Source organism: Ceratotherium simum, chromosome 4, assembly GCF_057802395.1.
Source record: "Ceratotherium simum simum isolate JZ-2026a chromosome 4, ASM5780239v1, whole genome shotgun sequence".
Lineage (NCBI taxonomy): Eukaryota > Metazoa > Chordata > Mammalia > Perissodactyla > Rhinocerotidae > Ceratotherium > Ceratotherium simum.
Genome location: NC_141903.1, coordinates 94,373,714 through 94,391,543, shown reverse-complemented (window position 1 = coordinate 94,391,543; position 17,830 = coordinate 94,373,714). Strand labels below are relative to the sequence as shown.

The following is a 17,830-nucleotide window of genomic DNA, read 5'->3' as shown; positions in this document are numbered from 1 at the left end:
GTCCCTCGCGGCGGCAGGCACTGACGTGGCCGCCGTCAGAGCCGCCATCTTGTGGGAGCGAAACCAACGCCTGGCTCGGAGCAGCAGAAGCGCGGCGGCCGCCGAGGGTGAGGCGGGCCGAGCCGGGGCGCGGGGGGCCGGGGCGCGGGCCGGCCTGGGCTGCGCGAGGCCCCGCGCACGGCAGCGGCGGGGCGGTGAGGGCCGAGGCGAGGGCCGAGGCGAGGCCGGGCCGGGAGGGGTCGGGGCGGGCGGAGGCCGGGCCTGGGGCCGGCGCAGGGGTCGGGATCGCCGGGGCCGTGCCCACCGCGGCGACGGGGTGTGAGGCTGGGGCGGCGGGCGCCGGGGCGTCCAGGCGAGGTCGGGCCGGGGGTCGGCGCGGGAGGCCGCGCCGTGGTCGGTCGCGCCGTCGGCCCCGGAGTCCCCGACGCGGCCCGCGCCCCGAGCCGCGGGGCTGGCGCCGGAAGTCCGGCCGGGCCGCGGCGGCCCCGGAAGCCCCGCTTCCTGCTGCCCCGCCGGGCCTCCCGCCTCGGGGTCTCGCGAGCCAGGAAACCGAGGCCCGCGGCCGGGACGCGGCCAAGGTCACGCGAGGGCCGGGGTGTGAGCCAGTTCCTATTGGCCCCGGGGACGGGGCGGGGCCGGCCGCCCGGGCCCGGGTCCGAGCGGGGGCGCCCGCGGCGGCAGCCCTGCGACCCTTTGTCGGTGCCGCCGCGCCCACGGTGCTTCCTGGTCCGCTGGCGCGGGCGGGAGCGCCTCCGGGCGGGCGAACCTTGGACCCGCCAGTGCAGCGGCCTGCCCGGGTCGGGGCCGCCTCCCTAGCCGAGCGCCCTGGCGCCTTCTCGTTGCACAACCCCGGTGGTTCCGGAGGGCGAACCTGTGGCTTTGTTAGTGCAGCCTGCCGACGACAATGTGCTTAAGATGTCACCTGGCTCCCTCGGACCGCGCCTCCGAGCGGGCGGCCCTCTCCCATTCCCTGAAGATACCGAGTTGCTGTTTCGAAGGAATGGTGCAGGATTGCACACGAAGTCGTCGGCGGAAGAGGGAGGGGGTTCGGACGCCTTGGGCTGGTCCGGGAAGGCAGCGTTGAGAGCTGTGGAGTTAGTGCCGCGGCGGTGTTGGAAAGGTCAGCTCTAGTTCTTGTTTCAGAATTAGTGGTCAGCGCTTTTTCGTGCCGGCTGTTGGCGTGGTGGGTCCTGCACTTCCGGCACAGTGTGTGTGTGTGTGTGTGTGTTGTGTGTTGTGTGTTGTGTGTGTGTGTCTGGAGGGCGGTGAGAGGCCGGGTGCTCTGTGGCCCTCCGCCGTGGTAGCTCCCGGTGGCTGACACGGGACCGCGTGTGTGGTGTCCTCGCTTAGTTTTCAGCAGCCGCCGTGAGTAGCCAAAACGGTAAGAACTTGAAATGCGTGGTGTTACTAGCTCGCTCCAAAGTTAGGGGGAACCGAGTGTGTACGTGTTAATCACAAATTTGGCCACTGGTTCAAGTGTGCCGTCTTCCCACGAGGGTTTTCGCCTGTCGATGGGCAGAGGTAGGTGCGCCTCCTCGCGGGTGTCGCTGTCCTCAGGAACGTGCTGTTGGAGATAAATCCTTATCACCTGGTGTAGAAACGTGCGATTTCTTGTAAGGGCCATCTTCAGTTAAAGAGGCACAGAATTGCACTTCAAAAAGATTTGAAATAGTTGGTTTGGACAATAGCTGACTCACATGCTGTGCACTCATTGAAAGAAAGTAGAAAGCAAAAACTGGTTCTGTGTTGCTCGCAGTTCTGGTTTCTAAATCATGTGGTCTGGCTCTTTGCTTTGCCTCTTGCACAATGTAAAGAGGACGTTCAGACCTGCTGAGCCGCCTCTGCCAAAGGCCAGACCCGTCGGGCTTGAACCACAGGAAGATAGGCTTGGCTTTTCTGTTGATGTGCATGGCGTCCAGTGTGGACCGCCAGTCGCTGAGGGGCTCTCCAGAGTCAGATGATGAGAGAAAGAAACCTGCCCCGGGGGGAAAACCCTCTGCAAGTTCACGAATAATAAATTAACTTGGTTTGTGAGAGTTGAATTAGTTTTCTTCGGATTCTCGAAATCGAACGTTGCCTAGGTGTGTGAGTTTAAATCTGCCCATGGTCACAGCTCAGGCTCGCCTGGCATTTCTGTAGCCTTCCTGAGGGCTGTGATTGTTTACTGAGCAGGTGTCGAGACCTCAACTCGCCTGGGCTTGCCGTACCATTCATGGCTGTCCCTGTGCACGTTGTCCCATAGGTAGTCTCCTGTTGGACCTTCCACCCTTCATGGGATTAGGAGAGTGAAAGGAAACAAAATGCATACTTGTGAGGTGATTAGGAGAGAGACTTGAAAAATTCTCTTCGGTTGGGATCCTGAGATCCATACGACCTTATCTCTTTTGTGCTCTGTGCACTGCATTGGCGTGGACAGTGCTGGAGACATCTTCCCAGCACAATGTGAAGTGGTTTTTGGATATGATTTTGACATAATAGTGGGTTGGGTGTAACCCTTCCTACTGGCAGGTAAAGGATGGCTTGGGGGGCTGTGAGTGTGAGAGTGTGGGGGGTTGATTCCAGGTCACACACAACACCTCAGCTCATTTTCTTCATCTCAGGTTCTTGTCCTCTTGTGATTGTTATAAACTCTTTAAAATGTAGTTGCACCACATCTTACAGCTATACAGCTGTATCACAATTCTGGAAGGCAGTTCAGCATTCTCAGATAGATCACGTGGGCTGATTAGCTGAAAAAAATGTGGCAGAATTGAACACAGACACATCAAAACTCCTCCTCCTTCCTAGGGGAGTCTCTTAGGCCCTCATCCCAAATCCTATCACCCCAGCTTCCTTACGTGAGTTGGAGAGAAGGGCGAGGCTGTCAGTTGCAGGGACCTGACGTCTATTCCAAACAGACCCTGGTTTCCTAGTTTTTGCACACAGTGGCAGCAGGAGCTTGGCAGCCTGTCTTGGGCAAACAGAAAGGGAAGAGGTGGGGCTCCTCGATGGTCCTGACTAAAGGGAAGAGACAGAAAAGCATACTAGGCAGGCAGATTTTACACACAGCGATTGGGAGTGGTTCTGTTCAGGAGGCAAACGTTTTTACACATCTCTAATGCCATGGAGGCGGTGACTGAACATGCAGCATAAATTAGTGGGAAGCCCAGTTATGATCCATGCACATTTTCAGAAGTTAGAAGCATGTAGTATATTTTGGAAGCATTAATTAATGTTTAATCAGAATTTACTAAGTTTTGCTTCTCAGAGGGATGCAGCAAGCTAGAAGGATTTGTTTCCAAAGGGCAGTTTATATATAAAATAGCTGATGTCTTTTAGTTTGTATTATACATCAAGTTATTTTTGCAGTGCCGTATATGGGAGCTAAATAGGAAACTTAGTGGTTCTGGTTCTCTAAGATCTTGAAAATTTTTAACGTGAAGTTCTTTGAGTATCCTGTCATTTTTACCTAGGTGCAAATGGCCAAAAAAATGATTTCAAGATTCTGTGGAGACTCATTCATGAAGAGTAGGAATGAAGGCGGAATTAGGTGTGCCAGCATTTTGGTCACAAGATTCATAACAAAAGATGTCTTTAAAAATTGCTGTTAAGGGCCAGCCCCATGGCATAGCGGTTAAGTGCGCGCACTCCGCTACTGGCGGCCTGGGTTCGGATCCCGGGCGCGCACCAACGCACCGCTTGTCAGGCCGTGCTGTGACAGCGTCCCACATAAAGTGGAGGAAGATGGGCACAGATCTTAGCTCAGGGCTCATCTTCCTCACACACACACAAAAAATTGCTATTAACTGTGTTTTCTGTGGAGTTTTCTTTCGTCTGTAGATGAGTGTACAGTTCCTGATTAACTGATCAAATCCATGATTTATATTTAAAATACATCTTGTGTTGATTTTTGTGGTGAAATTTTGCTTAAGATAATTACAGCTCTTAGCATTTCTCTTGTGTCACAGTAATATAAGAACTTGCCAATTCCTGGGGAGATCCATGAAGATGTATCCTAGTCATCAGTTGCAGGTACCTGAGGGCAGGTTTAGGAGGCAGAGTGCACACACACCCCCATGGTGTTGGACGTGGCTGAGGCGCACACGTCTGCTCCGAGTAGTTAACAGAGTCTACAGCCCTGGTTTCCCCCCTGGAGTGTCCAAAGAATGACATGCACACTGCGGCACACTCACATAGCATTTTAAACCGGCATGAAATTCATTGTTACCTTAATATGTGTTTCCCGATAGACTGACTTTTAGGAAAAGCGTATTTGTAGACACGTGTGATTAACCTTTTTGCTTTTTAATTCCTAAGGGCCCTGATAAATGTTCTTTTACAGTTCTTCTCTCCTCTCCGAATGGCGAATCCCTTGGGTGCCCAGCAGAGGAAGATGGGTGGAGGTGGGGAGGAAGGCGAGTTCTGGGCAGGGGAGGCCACTCTGGCAGACTGGGAGGCCGGGTGGAGATGCAGGGCTGTGGCAGGAAGCAGAACGGGAAGGCAGGCCAACAGCACACACAGGAATAGGGGTGGGCGCTGAGTGCCCTGAGTGAGACCTGTCAGGAGGATGGGGGGAGGCATGCCATTTGAGCAGAGGTGTGATATGTGGGCTTCTCCCAGGCTGGGGAGCAGGAAGTGCAGAGGCCCTGGGGTAGGAGTGCACTTGGTAGTTTTGGAGGCCTGCCAGGAGCAGGGTGGGTGAGGAGGTGAAGGAAGCCTGCTGGTTGTGCCAGTGGTCCTTGGAGAGGCAAGCCCCCCAGAGACGGTATTTTGGGAGCATTTTCAGCTCTGTCAAAGGTGGGAGGCAGTACTGGCATTTAGTGGCAGCGGCAAGAATGCATTCTGTGTGACTTTGACGTAGGTAGGTAAGAATCTGTTTATATCTTAAATCTAATTCTGTTTTATGTACAGAAACAACACTTCTTTTTTTGCTTGGGTTTACTAGATGTTTTGAATTTTCCAGGAATGCGGCTACCTTATAAATCAAGGGTGATTGTATTTTATTCTTTGCAGAACCTTACCAAGAGTTGTTTTCTGTTTCTAGGGAAAAAAAGAACTGCTTCATGGACACAAGGGTCCCTGAGCATCTGAGCTGCCGCATGTGTAGGCAGCAGTGTCCATTAGCTGGTTCTCTGACCAGGCAGGGCTTGTAGGGTGGTCATGCCCAGTATTGAAGCACATGCTTTATTGTAAGTCGCTGTCCTTCATTTCCCTGTTACGTTAGAGTTGGGGCAACGTCATGGTCTCCTGTGGACACCAGTCTTGCTGTCGGTGTGCGCGTTGGTTGTGTTGTCTGCCAGCACTGTGAAAGGCCATGGGGGCGTCGGCTCTGACCTTTGTAAGGACCCTGACTTGGCATATGGTCATCGTTCTGTCATCTGACTTTTCCTGACAGGCCCCTCTCACTGGCCTTGAGAACACGTTGTTGGGTGGAAGCTACATGCTGTTTTTGGGATGCCAGAAGGGAGATAAGGGGCCCAGGGCACAGGCGGGTCATGGTGGGGATGCACTTGTGAAAGGAAGAGATGATGGGACTTGCTGGTAAAGCAGGCAGGTGTGGGGATGAGAGGGACAGAGAGAGGAGTCGTGGGTGTCTCTGGGGTTTGGGTCTGAGGAAGCGGGAGGACGTTGCTGGTGTTAAAGTGGGGAAGGCCGGGCCCTTTATGTTTGAAGGTGAGATTTCGGTGGGAGAACTGTGTTGAGGGGGTGTTAAGAGAGGAGTCTGGAGGTGGGAGGAGGGTCTAGCTGGGAATAGGAGCGTGGGGGTCCTGTGTAGGGGCTGCACTCCTCTGGGAGTGAGTGGCTGGAGAGGGCTCAAGTGTGAACGTGGGAGACACTGAGTGTGATTGGATCTCTGGTCACCTGAAGGCGGCAGGAGGGACTGCTGGGAGGCTGCAAGCAGAGGGTGGCGTGAGCAGGTGTGTGAATGAGATCTCCCTGGCCCCAGGGCTGCTGGGGTCTGAAGTGTGACCAGAAGTAGGAAGAGGCTTCTTGAGAGGTTGCTGTGGCTATCTAGGCTGGACCTGAGAAGGTCCCGAGAGGACAGTGGCCCAGGGCAAGACCAGTTTCTTGGAGGGCGAGGCAGAGTGTGTCCCAGGCCCCTGCTGAGGGCTCCATGCTGGCGCTGGCTGCCCCCTGCCACCCTGGGAAGGGTCGCAGAGGAGGGGCAGGTCTGGGCAGATGGGGGGGTGCCCCGAAGGTGGAGGGATCTAACAGCAGAGGCTCTCAACCCCCGCTGCACTTTCCTTTTCTGTGTCCACTGGAAGCCCATCTCTCAGAAAAAGAGATGGGCTCAATTCTTTGTTTTGTTTTCACACTGAAAGTTCCCTGAAGGGGAAAGTCAGGTTCTGGAGATTGGCTTCCTCACTCACCAAGCCCCTGTGCTGAGAAAGCCTTGGGGGCTTCCCGCCCCTCTGAGAGGTTTGAGAAGAAGCTCATGGTTGCATTTCCCTTTTCCTCGAGATGGGGAGGGGGTCTCAGTGACCTCGCTCCCCCAGAGCCCCACCCTTGTGTTGGGAGAGGGCCCTGCATGTGCACAGGGGCCTCTTTGAGAAGCTGCGGGAACAGAAGCTGCAGAGGCTTTAGCACATCATTTGTAGTGACCACACAATTAAAGACGAGTGACAAAAACAGAGGAGTGTGATTCACCTCACGACAGAAATCAGAATCCTGAATCTCCTGCACTTTGTCTTCTCACTTAGAATCCTGAATCTCCTGCACTTTGTCTTCTCACTTAGAGAACTGAGACACGCGACCCTGCGCCTGCCCTTCTGTTGTGGGGACGGAGACGTGAGCAGCCAGAGGGATGTGGGTGTGCTTGTGTCTGCATGCTGAAGCGTCTTGCTGCATTGAGAGGGGCACAGTGTCACTGTGGATCCGTCTCTGTGCTGCCTGACCCAGGGGCCTCTCAGAACTGGGTGACTGCTAGGCGCGGTGACAGGTGGGCACTGTCCTCCTGCACTGCAGTTTCGTCATCTGGCAGTGGGGTCACTGAGTGCTGTAGGACCTCTGTGTCCTCATCATGTGTGGTGACTGTTAGCCCCACGGTGTGTCACGGGCGTGCTGAGAAGAAGAAAGAGGAAAACGGACCGGCTCTTGTGGAAGGGGCATGTGAGCCTGGCTTCAGAGTTGAGTGAAGGGCTCAGTGGGCACAGCATGGAGACTTGGGTGTGGGGAGGGGACTGGGAGCCCGGTCCCAGCGACTTGCTGAGGAGCTCCACAGTGATCCCAGACTGTAGGTCCTCTGGTTCCCACTGGGTTGGATTGAAATACAATTCTGATCCACTTCCCGAGGACCACTAACTGATAACCTGCAAAATTAGCAAGGAGTTGGTGGTAGCACACTTTTCAGGGCGTGTGGTGGTTTAGAGTTGCCTGTGGTTTCTTAAATCCTGCTTTGCATTTAAATTACTTTAGTTTCCTCCTTTTTCAGTTTACTTTGTTGTGCATTTTAATGTTTTGGATTGATGCAAATTTGTATTTTTGGTGTTTGATTTTTTCCTGTAACAAGTCCTTCAGACTTAATTGCATTTGGGGTCAGATACAGGATAACTGTGCCCTTACTGCCGGGGTAGAGGTGCTCATTAGGGTCCAGGGTGCTGGCTGCTCCACAGTGGGGGTCCTAGGTGCTCCTGCCAGGCCTGCAGGACCTGGAAGCCTTTCTTTCATTGTCACCCCATCCCGTGGGCTAGAATACTGAGATGGGCCTGCATGGCTGCAGGGGGCCAGGAATGTCAGTTTATTCTGGAAGGCCTCGTGCCCAGGCACAAGTCAGGGAGAAGATAAAACGGAGGAGCAGCCAGTGTCTGCCACAAGGACAAGTGCGCAGAGAGCTGTAAGACCCGCTGCTGGTAGCATTGGAGCGAGGCCTCGACTTGTGTGTCTCCTCCATCCTGTTTCACTCCAGCTGGAGGCCATGTGATGGTCTGTTCAGTGGCCGCACCTGGACTGTTTTCATTTGGGCTAGCCCGTCTGGTTATTTGCTCCCCCCATAGATTTTAGAAAGACGTGTGTTTTGTGAAGTGCTTTGAGACAGTTATGTTAAAAAATAGTAAGTAAAACTTGAAGACTGGATAAGGAGGAACTACAAAACATAAATATGTTCATTGATTAAATGCTTCGGTTTTTGCAGTTAGTGGTGAGGAGGATTAATTGCAGCGACACTGCTCCCACGTCTGCCCTGTGATTGCTGTGCTTGGTCCATTAGACAATGCACAGCGGCTCTTGGGCATTCGTGTTAACTGTAGATGAGAGCTGTATTCATGAATGAAACTCATTTCCAGCTGTTGGTTTAAGGATTTCATCTTGAATCTTAAGCTGGCAAAGAGGGATCTAAATTGAATTTCACTGGTTGCTCCTCCTAAGAATCAGACCTGACAGGTAACACTTTCCTCCTTGGCTGTGGGAGGCACCGTGCAAAGCAATTATTTGTTAAGAGACCAGCCCCCCGGGTTTCTGGGGTTCATCCTCCTTCCTTGCGGGGGTGAGATCTCTGTATAGAGGCCAGCCCTAATGCCTAAAGGATTCCTGCAAAACATCCTGCAAGTTTTGTTCTGAAAAAACAGTCTCTCATTGGAACTCGCCTTTAGATGCAGACCAGAATGAAACAGTTCTAGAATGTTTTTGCATGTTCTTTCCTTTATTCTTTTTCTTCCTGTTGAAAGTTCAGGGTGGGGGTGGGGGAAATGGGTGAAGGTGGTCAAAAGGTACAAACTTTAGTCATAAGATAAATAAGTCATGGGGATGTGATGTACAGCATGGCGACTGTAGGTCACCGTACTGTCTTACATATTTGAAAGTTACTGAGAGAGTAGATCTTAAGTTCTCATCACAAGAAAAAAAATTGTAACTATGTGAGGGGATGGATGTTAACTAGACTTTTTGTGGTGATCATTTCACAGTATATACAAGTATCAAGTCATTGTGGTATACATCTGAAACTAATACATATGTTAATTATATCTGAGTAGAACTGAGGGGAGAAAAGAAAGTCAACTTCATGATACCCACTGAATGTGTCAAGCTGAATACTCTTTCTTCTGAGCAAGTTGTCAATTCATCTTTGTCACAGTGTGTCAGGCCTGTGAGGTGTATCTGCTTATTACTAGTGTTGGCATGTTCAGTTTCCTCTTACACAAATTTTTATAAAATAGTGACAAAATGTGATGCCCTCCTCACTTGCAGAGAATTGTCAGCTATGGAAATGGAATGTTGGGCTAACAGGCAGGTAATGGATTGACGCGTAATGTAATCTGTGGAGTCCTGAGCCGTGTACAGAGAGCTGTTTGCAGCAGATTGCAGTCTGTGACCGCATCGCCCGTGGGAGTAGAGGACCCCCTTTAAATTGAATCCTACGTGCCAGGGATGAACTAGGCTCTCGAGGGACTGTAATCTAAGCACATATGTGACTGCTAGAAGGTAGTTGCTCATTAATGAAACCCTTAAGGAAAATGTTTTATAATGTATATCAGTTTCTCAAGAAAATCTTCACTTTTCAATTTTTCTCAAAGAAGATATTAAAACTGAGATTATGAATTATTGAGCTGTACATTTTACTGTGTGTAACTTATACTTCAATAAACTTGACTTTAAAAAAGGCAAAAAGAAAAAAGCTCTCATGTCAGCCAGCTTTTCATTCAAGTAGGGGATTCATCTGTCTGAACCCCCATTTACAGAGGAGACCAGAGCAGCCCATTGCATCTGCAGCCCAGGATGGATCCCAAACCTTTGATTTTTGCCTCCCTAGGTCACATTTTCGTTTCCCAAGCCGTGGTCCGGGTTGGTGATTTCTTCCTGGTGCTTCCCGACAGTTCAGGTTATCTTGAAATTTGTTGTTACAGAGATTCTGTTAAATAAACCAGCTCCACTGGTATCAGAAAAGGTGGTAAACTCTCCTGCAGAGGCAAGCTGTACAACTCTGAATGTAGTCGAGGGCTGTCCCTTGCCTACCCGGAAACCTCTGAGGCTCCTTAGGAGACACAGAGGGCGCAGGTAGAGGTCATGGGTACATTTATTTCTCTTCAGCTAAACCAGTCACGTTGGGTTCATTTATTGGCATGGATGGGTATGAACTCACAAGGGCTCACTGGCTTCCCCAGGGAGGCCCCATTGTTGGCCTTGGCCTGTAGCTGGGTACATCTTGGCATGTGGGAACATAGCCCACCAAGTTGTGTCTTGTTCTTTGCTTTAATGCGAATGCCACCTGTTGTTTCTGGTCTTAGCCAGAGGAAAAAAATCGTTCCTGGAGGGCCACATCTGGTCAGAGCTCTCCATTTCAGGAAAGAGAAGTACCCTTGTTATGCTACATCTTCTAGACTGGTCAGGAGCCAGCGCAAACTTAAGGGGGACAGTCTTCTGAGAAAGTCAGTGTCTTTACTGCTCATTAATACACAGGATCATTACGATGAACCTGAGAAACAGGTTTTGACTCGAGTGCAAGAGATTCTGGTGGGGGAAAGGGTGAAATAGTGCCTGGGCTGGGCATCCTCCAGGTGAGAGCCTGTGCCTAGAGGCCACGCACGGCATGACTCTAGTAGTCACTGTGGAACCTTTCTGCTATGACAGCTGTTGTGTTAGGTCTGGACCTCTGACAAAGCAGTGGACGCTGGAGGGGACAGGCCAGAGCCGCCAGGGTCCCTGGACCAGGTGCAGGGCCAGTACAGATGCTTGTAGCGGGGATAGACCAAGTGCTGTGTGTGGTAGCCTCTTAAACCGAAGACTTGGTGCTCTTCCCTGTCCTGGTTCTGCCGCAAGTGTGTGGGCCCTTCCCCTTTTCTTGAGAAACCGCATGGTGAGGACAGGGACCAGACTGGTAACAGGGCTCAGCAGAGGCAGAGGCCTGCAGAGGCAGGCCAGGAACATCGCAGGCAAACGGGCTGGGCTTTGCGGAACTGACAGGGGCAGTCTCGAGGAGGAGACCCATGACTGCCCAGTGCCACGACCAGCTGCTTGCTGAGGCCAACACCCAGGGCATGGGCCTCCTGCAGCCCCAGTTTACCTGAGTCTGTCCGCCCTGTGGAGCTGGGAAGAGGACAGACTTTCACCCCTCAGTGGCCAGGTTTTTGTGTCACTTTGTGTGAACAGGATACTTGAACGCTAAAACAAGTGTAAATAGCAGCCCTCCATCCTGCCTCCCAGGGACAGTCCTGTCATCGCCTCAGTTAGCTCTATTTCTAAGTGGGGTTGTTGGCTCTATTTCTAAGTGGGGTTGTTGGCTTTGGACAGTGCGAGTTGGCCCTTGACACCACCACTTCTGCCCTCAGCTCCCCGATGCCCAAGCAATAACAGTAACAGTGTCATGACTGTGTAAATATTGTTTGCTGCTGAGCCAAGTAGTGACTGGCTTATCATTTCCCACAGGAAATCTTATAATGATCTCTTTGTTTTTCATCCTTGGGTTTTTCTATGTACTTGCCATTTTTTCCCCAATTCACCTAGAATTGCCAATCCCCAAGTTTAAACCGTGTGGATAATGTGTCCCCATTTCCTGGAGCTCTCCACCTTCCTGCTCCAGCCTGGGCTGGCTACTCTGCAGCCTGCCTATGTCCCCCGTCCCCTCGCAGCCTCAAGAGGAAGGCATGCACGAGGCCCTGCATTTCTGCCCTCACCATGTCCATACTTGGGCTGGCACAGGGCTGCAGGTGAAAGAGAGCGCTGCCTGCGCCTCATCTCGGGCACCTTGGGGGTGCTTTGGCCCTACTGTTCTCCAAGTGGATCTGTTCCGTCCTTGTGTTTGTACTCAGTCTGGAGATTTCTGTCTCCCATTCTGGAACATTTAAGAATTTCTTCCCCGTAATTTCCTGTGTTAGTTTTTGGAGTTTCTATTATATTGATTCTTTTAAAAGAATTTTTGTGCTTTCTTTTTTTGAAGAAAAGACTTTTTTTAGAGCAGTTTTAGGTGCGCACTATAATTGAGAAGGCGCAGAGATTTCTCACGCACACACAGCCTCCCCCAGTATCCACACCCCAACAGAGTAGTGCATTTGTACAGTTGATGAACCGACACGGGCACCTCATCATCAAGTCCATAGTGCACAGTAGGGTTCATGCTTGGTGTTGTGCATTCTGTGGGTTTGAACAAACGTACAGTGATGTGGATCCACCATCGCAGTATCATACAGTGTAGTTTCACTGTCCTGAAAATCCTCTGTGCTCCTCCCACTTACCCCTCCCTCCCCTAACCCCTGACTACCACTGAAAGGATCTCTCCCGGTCTCCAGAGTTCTGCCTTTTCCAGAATGCCATATGGTTGGAATCATACAGTATGGAGCCGTTTCAGGTTGGCTTATTTCACTTAGTCATATGCACTTAAGGATCCTCCGTGTCTTTTCGTGGCTTGATAGCTCATTTCTTTATCATGCTGAAGAACAGTCCACTGTCTTCAGTGGCTGTCCCACGGTTTCCTTATGTATCCATTCGCCTACTGAAGGACACTTCGGTGGCTTCTGAAGGACACCTTGGTTGCTTCCAAGTTTTGGCAGTTATGAACAAAGCTGCTGTAAACATCCGTGTGCAGGTTTTTGTGTGGACATAAGTTTTTAGCTCCTTTGGGTAAATGCGAAAGGGCATGATTGCTGGGATATATGGTGAGAATATGTTTAGTTTTGTAAAAAACTGCCAAACTGTCTTCCGGAGTAGTTGCAGCCTTTTGCATTTCCAGCATCAGTGAAGGCGAGTTCTGTTGCTCTGCATCCTTGCCAGCATTTGGTGTTTTGGGCCATTCTAGTAGGTGTGTGGTGGTGGCTTGTTTCAGTCTGTGTTTCCCTGAGGACAAGTGATGTGGAGCATCTTTTCCTGTGCTCATTCACCATCTTGTATAATTTGCATAACTCCTTTATCAGCCATGTCTCTTGCGAATATTTTTTCCCAGACTGTGGCTTGTCTTCTCATTCTCTTGACAGTATCTTTCCCAGAGTAGAAGTTGTTAATTTTAGTCAAATCCAGCTTATCAATTCTTTCTTTCACAGATCATGTCTTTGGTGTTGTATCTAAAAGTCGCCGCCATACCCAAGGTGGATGTTGGACTCTGGCTGTCAGGTCTGCGCTGTCCTCTGTGTCTTAGCACCCTGTTCTTGTTTTGTGGGCGCCGGATCCCCACCTTGTTGATGCTGGGGCTGTGCGTGGGTTGGAAGTTTTGTTTGTTCGTTTTTTATTGTTTCCTTTAGATAGTCTGTGTTTTGCTTCCCTCCAGTTTCCTTGTTTTGGTCTCTCCCGTTATGGGCTTCTTAAAGGGAGGTGGGGCATGGCGGTTTGGGGGCCTCCAGATGTAAGAATCCATAAGTCCTTGCTTTAAGGCCTCTGGGTCTCATCTGTGAGGCAGCATGCCTCCCTGTCGACGTCTCTGCATCCCTCTGTTTCCAGCACTGCGCACTGGTTCAGGTGCTCCAAGAAGGTCCCTTCCCTCTCCTGCAGGGCTGAGGACAAGCATGCAGTCAGACCCGTCCCGTGTGCTGTGTTAGCTTCTGGGTTTGTCTCCTCCTTTTCTCTTTGTCCTTCTGGGTTAGGCACCACTTTTTTTTTTTTTTTTAGTGATTTTTATTTTAGTAGTGATTTGACGAGTGAACTGAGGTAAATGTGTGTTCAGTCCATTCTGTGTTCCATAATTTTTCATCCTCTATATTTAGGAAAATTGGCTGTCTGCAGAAAAGGACACATTATAGTAAAGATCTTCTAAAATTTTAATATTTAATTTTTTGAATAGGTAATATTGTTGAAAACCAGAAAGAATGAAAACATGTCAAAAGCACACTGAACTCAGCAGGAAGGGGCTCCACTGGGCATATCTGGGACCATTGGAACATCTAATTTGCAATGGGGTGGCTGGTTCTGACCCACTGAGTGGAGGAGGAACGTATGAGCTCGCGCCCAGCCTTACAGTAGAATGCTCACCAACAGCTAGAAGGAATGACCACGTAGAAAATCACCGTTTGACCGTCATCATGGTGGTAGTTCAGCCAGGAAATATCGGGGTGAACCTAGAGGGCGGAAGTTTGATGAGGAACAACGGGATGTAGTCACCCAGTGCTCACTGATGGCTGAGGTGGAAAGTAACTTACCGTGGAGACCTGGCGACTCCACCTGAGCCCATCTTCAGAGGCAACCGGGTGGGAGGTCTAGGGCGCGCTCCCCCAGGCAGGGTGCGGTGAGGCGTGCCTGCACCGGGCCCATATCGAAGTCCTCCAGGAACTGGCCTGTAATCCCAGCAGTGTCTGTCCAAAGTCCAAAGGTGAGAGCTTGTGGTTACTTCTGCAGGCAGGTGTGCAGGGCAAGGCTCCTTCTGGCCTGGACAGCGGCTCCTGCCAACGCCCTCTCCGATGGTCAGGTGCAAGTACCTTGTGCCCCACCTGCTTGGAGCACGCACTCTGTGGCTTGGTCAGTTTCTTGTCAACACTCACAGTTTTCTCTGTTTGAAGGCAGCTTAGGTGCTAAAAATCCAGATTCCTAACAATGAGCATTTGTGAAAGTGACCGTTTTTCCCTAAGGCCTTGATTGGAAATAAAAGAGTTGAAGAATGAAAGCACAGCTTGGAGGAGCTGGGCCTGGGTAGCTCCAGTGCCTTGGGGGCTGTCTGGGACAGGAGACCCCTCCACGAGCCCCACTCTCCCGCGGCCGTAGTCGCCTGTCCCCCCCTGCTGGTCTGCAGCCATGCTCTGACCTTGGGTCCCAGCTGGCTCAGTGATCTCCGCGTTTCTGCTCTGAGTGAGGGAGCTTGGGGTGAGAGTGCAGCCTGGACATGGCACGCATGTTCTCGTGCGAGCATGTTGCCACACCATGCAGGCCTGCTCCTCTCTGGGGTGGCAGTGACCGCAGCTGGCAGGAAAGTGCCCCTGACAGCTCTCCTGGGGCCATTGCTGTGGTCTCACTCTGGATTTAATGTCCTAGCGTGCTGCCTGCGAGCCCAGGTGTTCTCCATCTGCAGTCCTTCCTGCAGGGTCAGTGCTGGGCTCTCAGCATGTTAATGAGGTCAGCCTCTGGTCTGTGCTGGGCGGGGGACGCCTAGCTTCACGTGCGTTATCGTCTTGAGCTTGGGCTATGTTTCACCGGGACTTGGGCGGGGGCAGTTGGGAGACACGGTGGGTCCTTAGGGTGGTTGTTTCTGGTCCCTTGAAAAGCTCTTTGTTAGACTGTAGAGGATCTAGCATTTATTTGAAAGCCACAGCTATTGGGTGGTAAACATCCCTTCTTCCCGAATGTTGGACATTGTGCCCCACAGCGGAAACGTGAGTGGGACCGAGGGGCAAGTTGCAGTGTAGCCTTGGGCATCACTTCCTGAGGCGGCAGCAGCTGCCTCCATTGCAGTCAGTCCTGTTCCTGAGATTCCCAGACTCTCCATTCTGCGGGTGATTTGGGGGCTCAAGAGGCCAGGCGGGCAGGACCCTTTCTGTTGCTTGGAAACTGGAATTTCATCAGCTCCTGCCCTGTGAACTTTCAGGAGGAGGTGGCAGGGCGCGTGGCCATCCGTTTGTCCGTGGGTGGGAGAGTAGGAGGCAGGGTGGTCTCTGAGTTGCTCCTGTGGTGCTGGCCCTGGGCAGCACAGAAAGAGACCCAGGACTCCTTGTCTCTGCAGGTTTCTCTGGCCAGTGTTGCTCCCACCTGTCTGCAGCATGGGGAATATCTTTGCGAACCTCTTCAAGGGCCTTTTTGGCAAAAAAGAAATGCGCATTCTCATGGTGGGCCTGGATGCTGCGGGGAAGACCACCATCCTGTATAAACTGAAGCTGGGGGAGATTGTGACCACCATCCCCACCATAGGTGAGAGGCTGGGCCGCTGGGGCTGGCGGGCAGCCCTGGGGTGGGGCTTCACTCTGGGTGTGTCCCTGCAGGCTTCAACGTGGAGACCGTGGAGTACAAGAACATCAGCTTCACTGTGTGGGACGTGGGCGGCCAGGACAAGATCCGGCCTCTGTGGCGCCACTACTTCCAGAACACACAAGGTGAGGGTGGGCCGTGGCCTGTGGGAGAGGGCAGGTGTCTGGCGCTGGCACTGATGCCTGCTGCCCCACAGGCCTCATCTTTGTGGTGGACAGCAATGACCGAGAACGTGTGAATGAGGCCCGAGAGGAGCTCATGAGGATGCTGGCGGAGGACGAGCTCAGGGACGCCGTCCTGCTCGTGTTCGCTAACAAGCAGGTACGCACGCATGCACCCACGCGTGACCCAGCCACCTCGTGTGCGGGCAGTGGGCGCACATCGGGCACATGGCCTCGAGGGGCTGCGGGGTCTGAGGGCGTCACGGGTCGAGTGGGGATGGGTCCACGCTTCCCACTGACCCACGACTGCTCTCCACCCCTCCCAACAGGACCTCCCCAACGCCATGAATGCGGCCGAGATCACAGACAAGCTGGGCCTGCATTCTCTGCGCCACAGGAACTGGTACATTCAGGCCACCTGTGCCACCAGTGGGGACGGGCTCTATGAGGGACTGGACTGGCTGTCCAATCAGCTGCGGAACCAGAAGTGAGCCCACTCCTTTCTCCTCCCTCTCACTCCCTCCTCCTGCCCTCGCTTTACTCTCATGTGGTGTGAGTGCCCGAAGCTGTCTCCATGGTCGGTCACAGTGTGCTTCACCATGCTGTACATGTGCAGACGCAGCCTGCAACCGGGGTTTTATTTAATGTAAATAGTTTTGTTTCCAGTGAGGCAGTTTCTGGTACTCCTATGCAATATTACTCAGCTTTTTTTATTGTAAAAAGAGAATCAACCCACTGTTTAGTACTGAGAAGGGATTTTAGGCACACGGGGCCTCCAGGAGTCGCTGTGTCAGACAAGCCCGACGCTCCTCCTCTGGGCTTTAGATCTGTGTTGAGATCCATTTTGGTGGTTGGTTTTTAACCCGAACTCAGTGCATTTTTTAAAATAGTTACAAATACAAGACAAGGAGAACACGAGCACACAGAGGAGAGACGTGCCTGGTGGAGGTTCTGCAGGAACAGCCGGGTCCAGTCCACCCCTGGTCTGTCCCCGTGGGAACATGAGCCGGCAGAACCAGCCACGATGCACATGCATGGACACAGTAGGGCCCCTGCAATTCGCTGTCTCGGGTCATCCCGCATCCCTAGCGTTTGTGCTTGTGCTTACATGGCTGCCCAGGGGACGGGCTGGGCGCTGCGGCCGCCGCACATGGACCCGTTGGAGGGACCTGGCCTTCCCTTGGGTCAGTGTGGGCGCTCCGGTTGGAGCACTCTGGCCGGAGCAGGAGCCCTGTGGTCACCGTGCACGCTCCGGGCCGTCTGGGGTCTCTCCAGCAGGAGCGTGGGCGAGCCGGTCATCCTCGAGCCCAGCCCCTCAGAGCCCCCATCTACACGTGCTTTCACCCCTCAGCCTGCAAGGGTCAGATCTGCCACCGAAACGACGACCTCTACTTTTTTCTTTTGTATTTTGATAAAACACTGAAGAAGCTGAGCTGTTAAACTTTATCTTGGGGAAAACCTCAGAACTGGTTGATTTGGTGTCGTGGAACCTCTTACTGCTTTCAATACACGATTAGTAATCAACTGTTTTGTATACTTGTTTTCAGTTTTCATTTCGACAAACAAGCACTGTAATTATAGCAATTAGAATAAAATCTCTTAACTATTACACGGCTCACCAGTGCTTGGTGCCACTGACCTGCAGCTGCCTCCTGACACGTGGGTGTGACGTGGGTGGGGACAGTCGTGCTGTCATGGCTTGGGCAGTGCAGCTGATCCATGCCCTGCCCCATTCCCTCTTTCTGCCCGCCCCCCCCCCCCCCCCCCCAGTGCGGGAGGACCCCTCCCAGGCCCGTCCTGGCTGTGGGCAGGTGTGTCCCAGAGCCCTTGTGGGGACCCCCCATTGGTCTCCCCATTGGCTGTCCAGGCCCTGGTTCTGGTCC

General features: G+C 52.5%; 1 protein-coding gene across 1 annotated transcript; it reads left to right on the top strand.

Moving 5' to 3' along the window:
* ARF1 (ARF GTPase 1) lies at positions 1–17,556 on the top strand. The gene is made up of 5 exons (XM_004420496.3): positions 1–107; positions 15,545–15,729; positions 15,801–15,911; positions 15,983–16,107; positions 16,277–17,556. Exons 2-5 carry the CDS (start codon positions 15,582–15,584, stop codon positions 16,436–16,438), a joined length of 546 nt encoding a protein of 181 aa, XP_004420553.1. The 5' UTR covers positions 1–107; positions 15,545–15,581; the 3' UTR covers positions 16,439–17,556.
* The last annotated feature ends 274 nt before the right edge of the window (positions 17,557–17,830 follow it).

What these genes read in the sequence shown, in the direction of transcription:
- ARF1 (XM_004420496.3), top strand. Translation starts at nt 15,582, where the DNA reads ATGGGGAATATCTTTGCGAACCTCTTCAAGGGCCTTTTTGGCAAAAAA. An exon ending in GACCACCATCCCCACCATAG is followed by an intron (nt 15,730 to 15,800) that starts GTGAGAGGCTGG and finishes GTGTCCCTGCAG; the next exon opens with GCTTCAACGTGGAGACCGTG. An exon ending in TCGTGTTCGCTAACAAGCAG is followed by an intron (nt 16,108 to 16,276) that starts GTACGCACGCAT and finishes CCCTCCCAACAG; the next exon opens with GACCTCCCCAACGCCATGAA.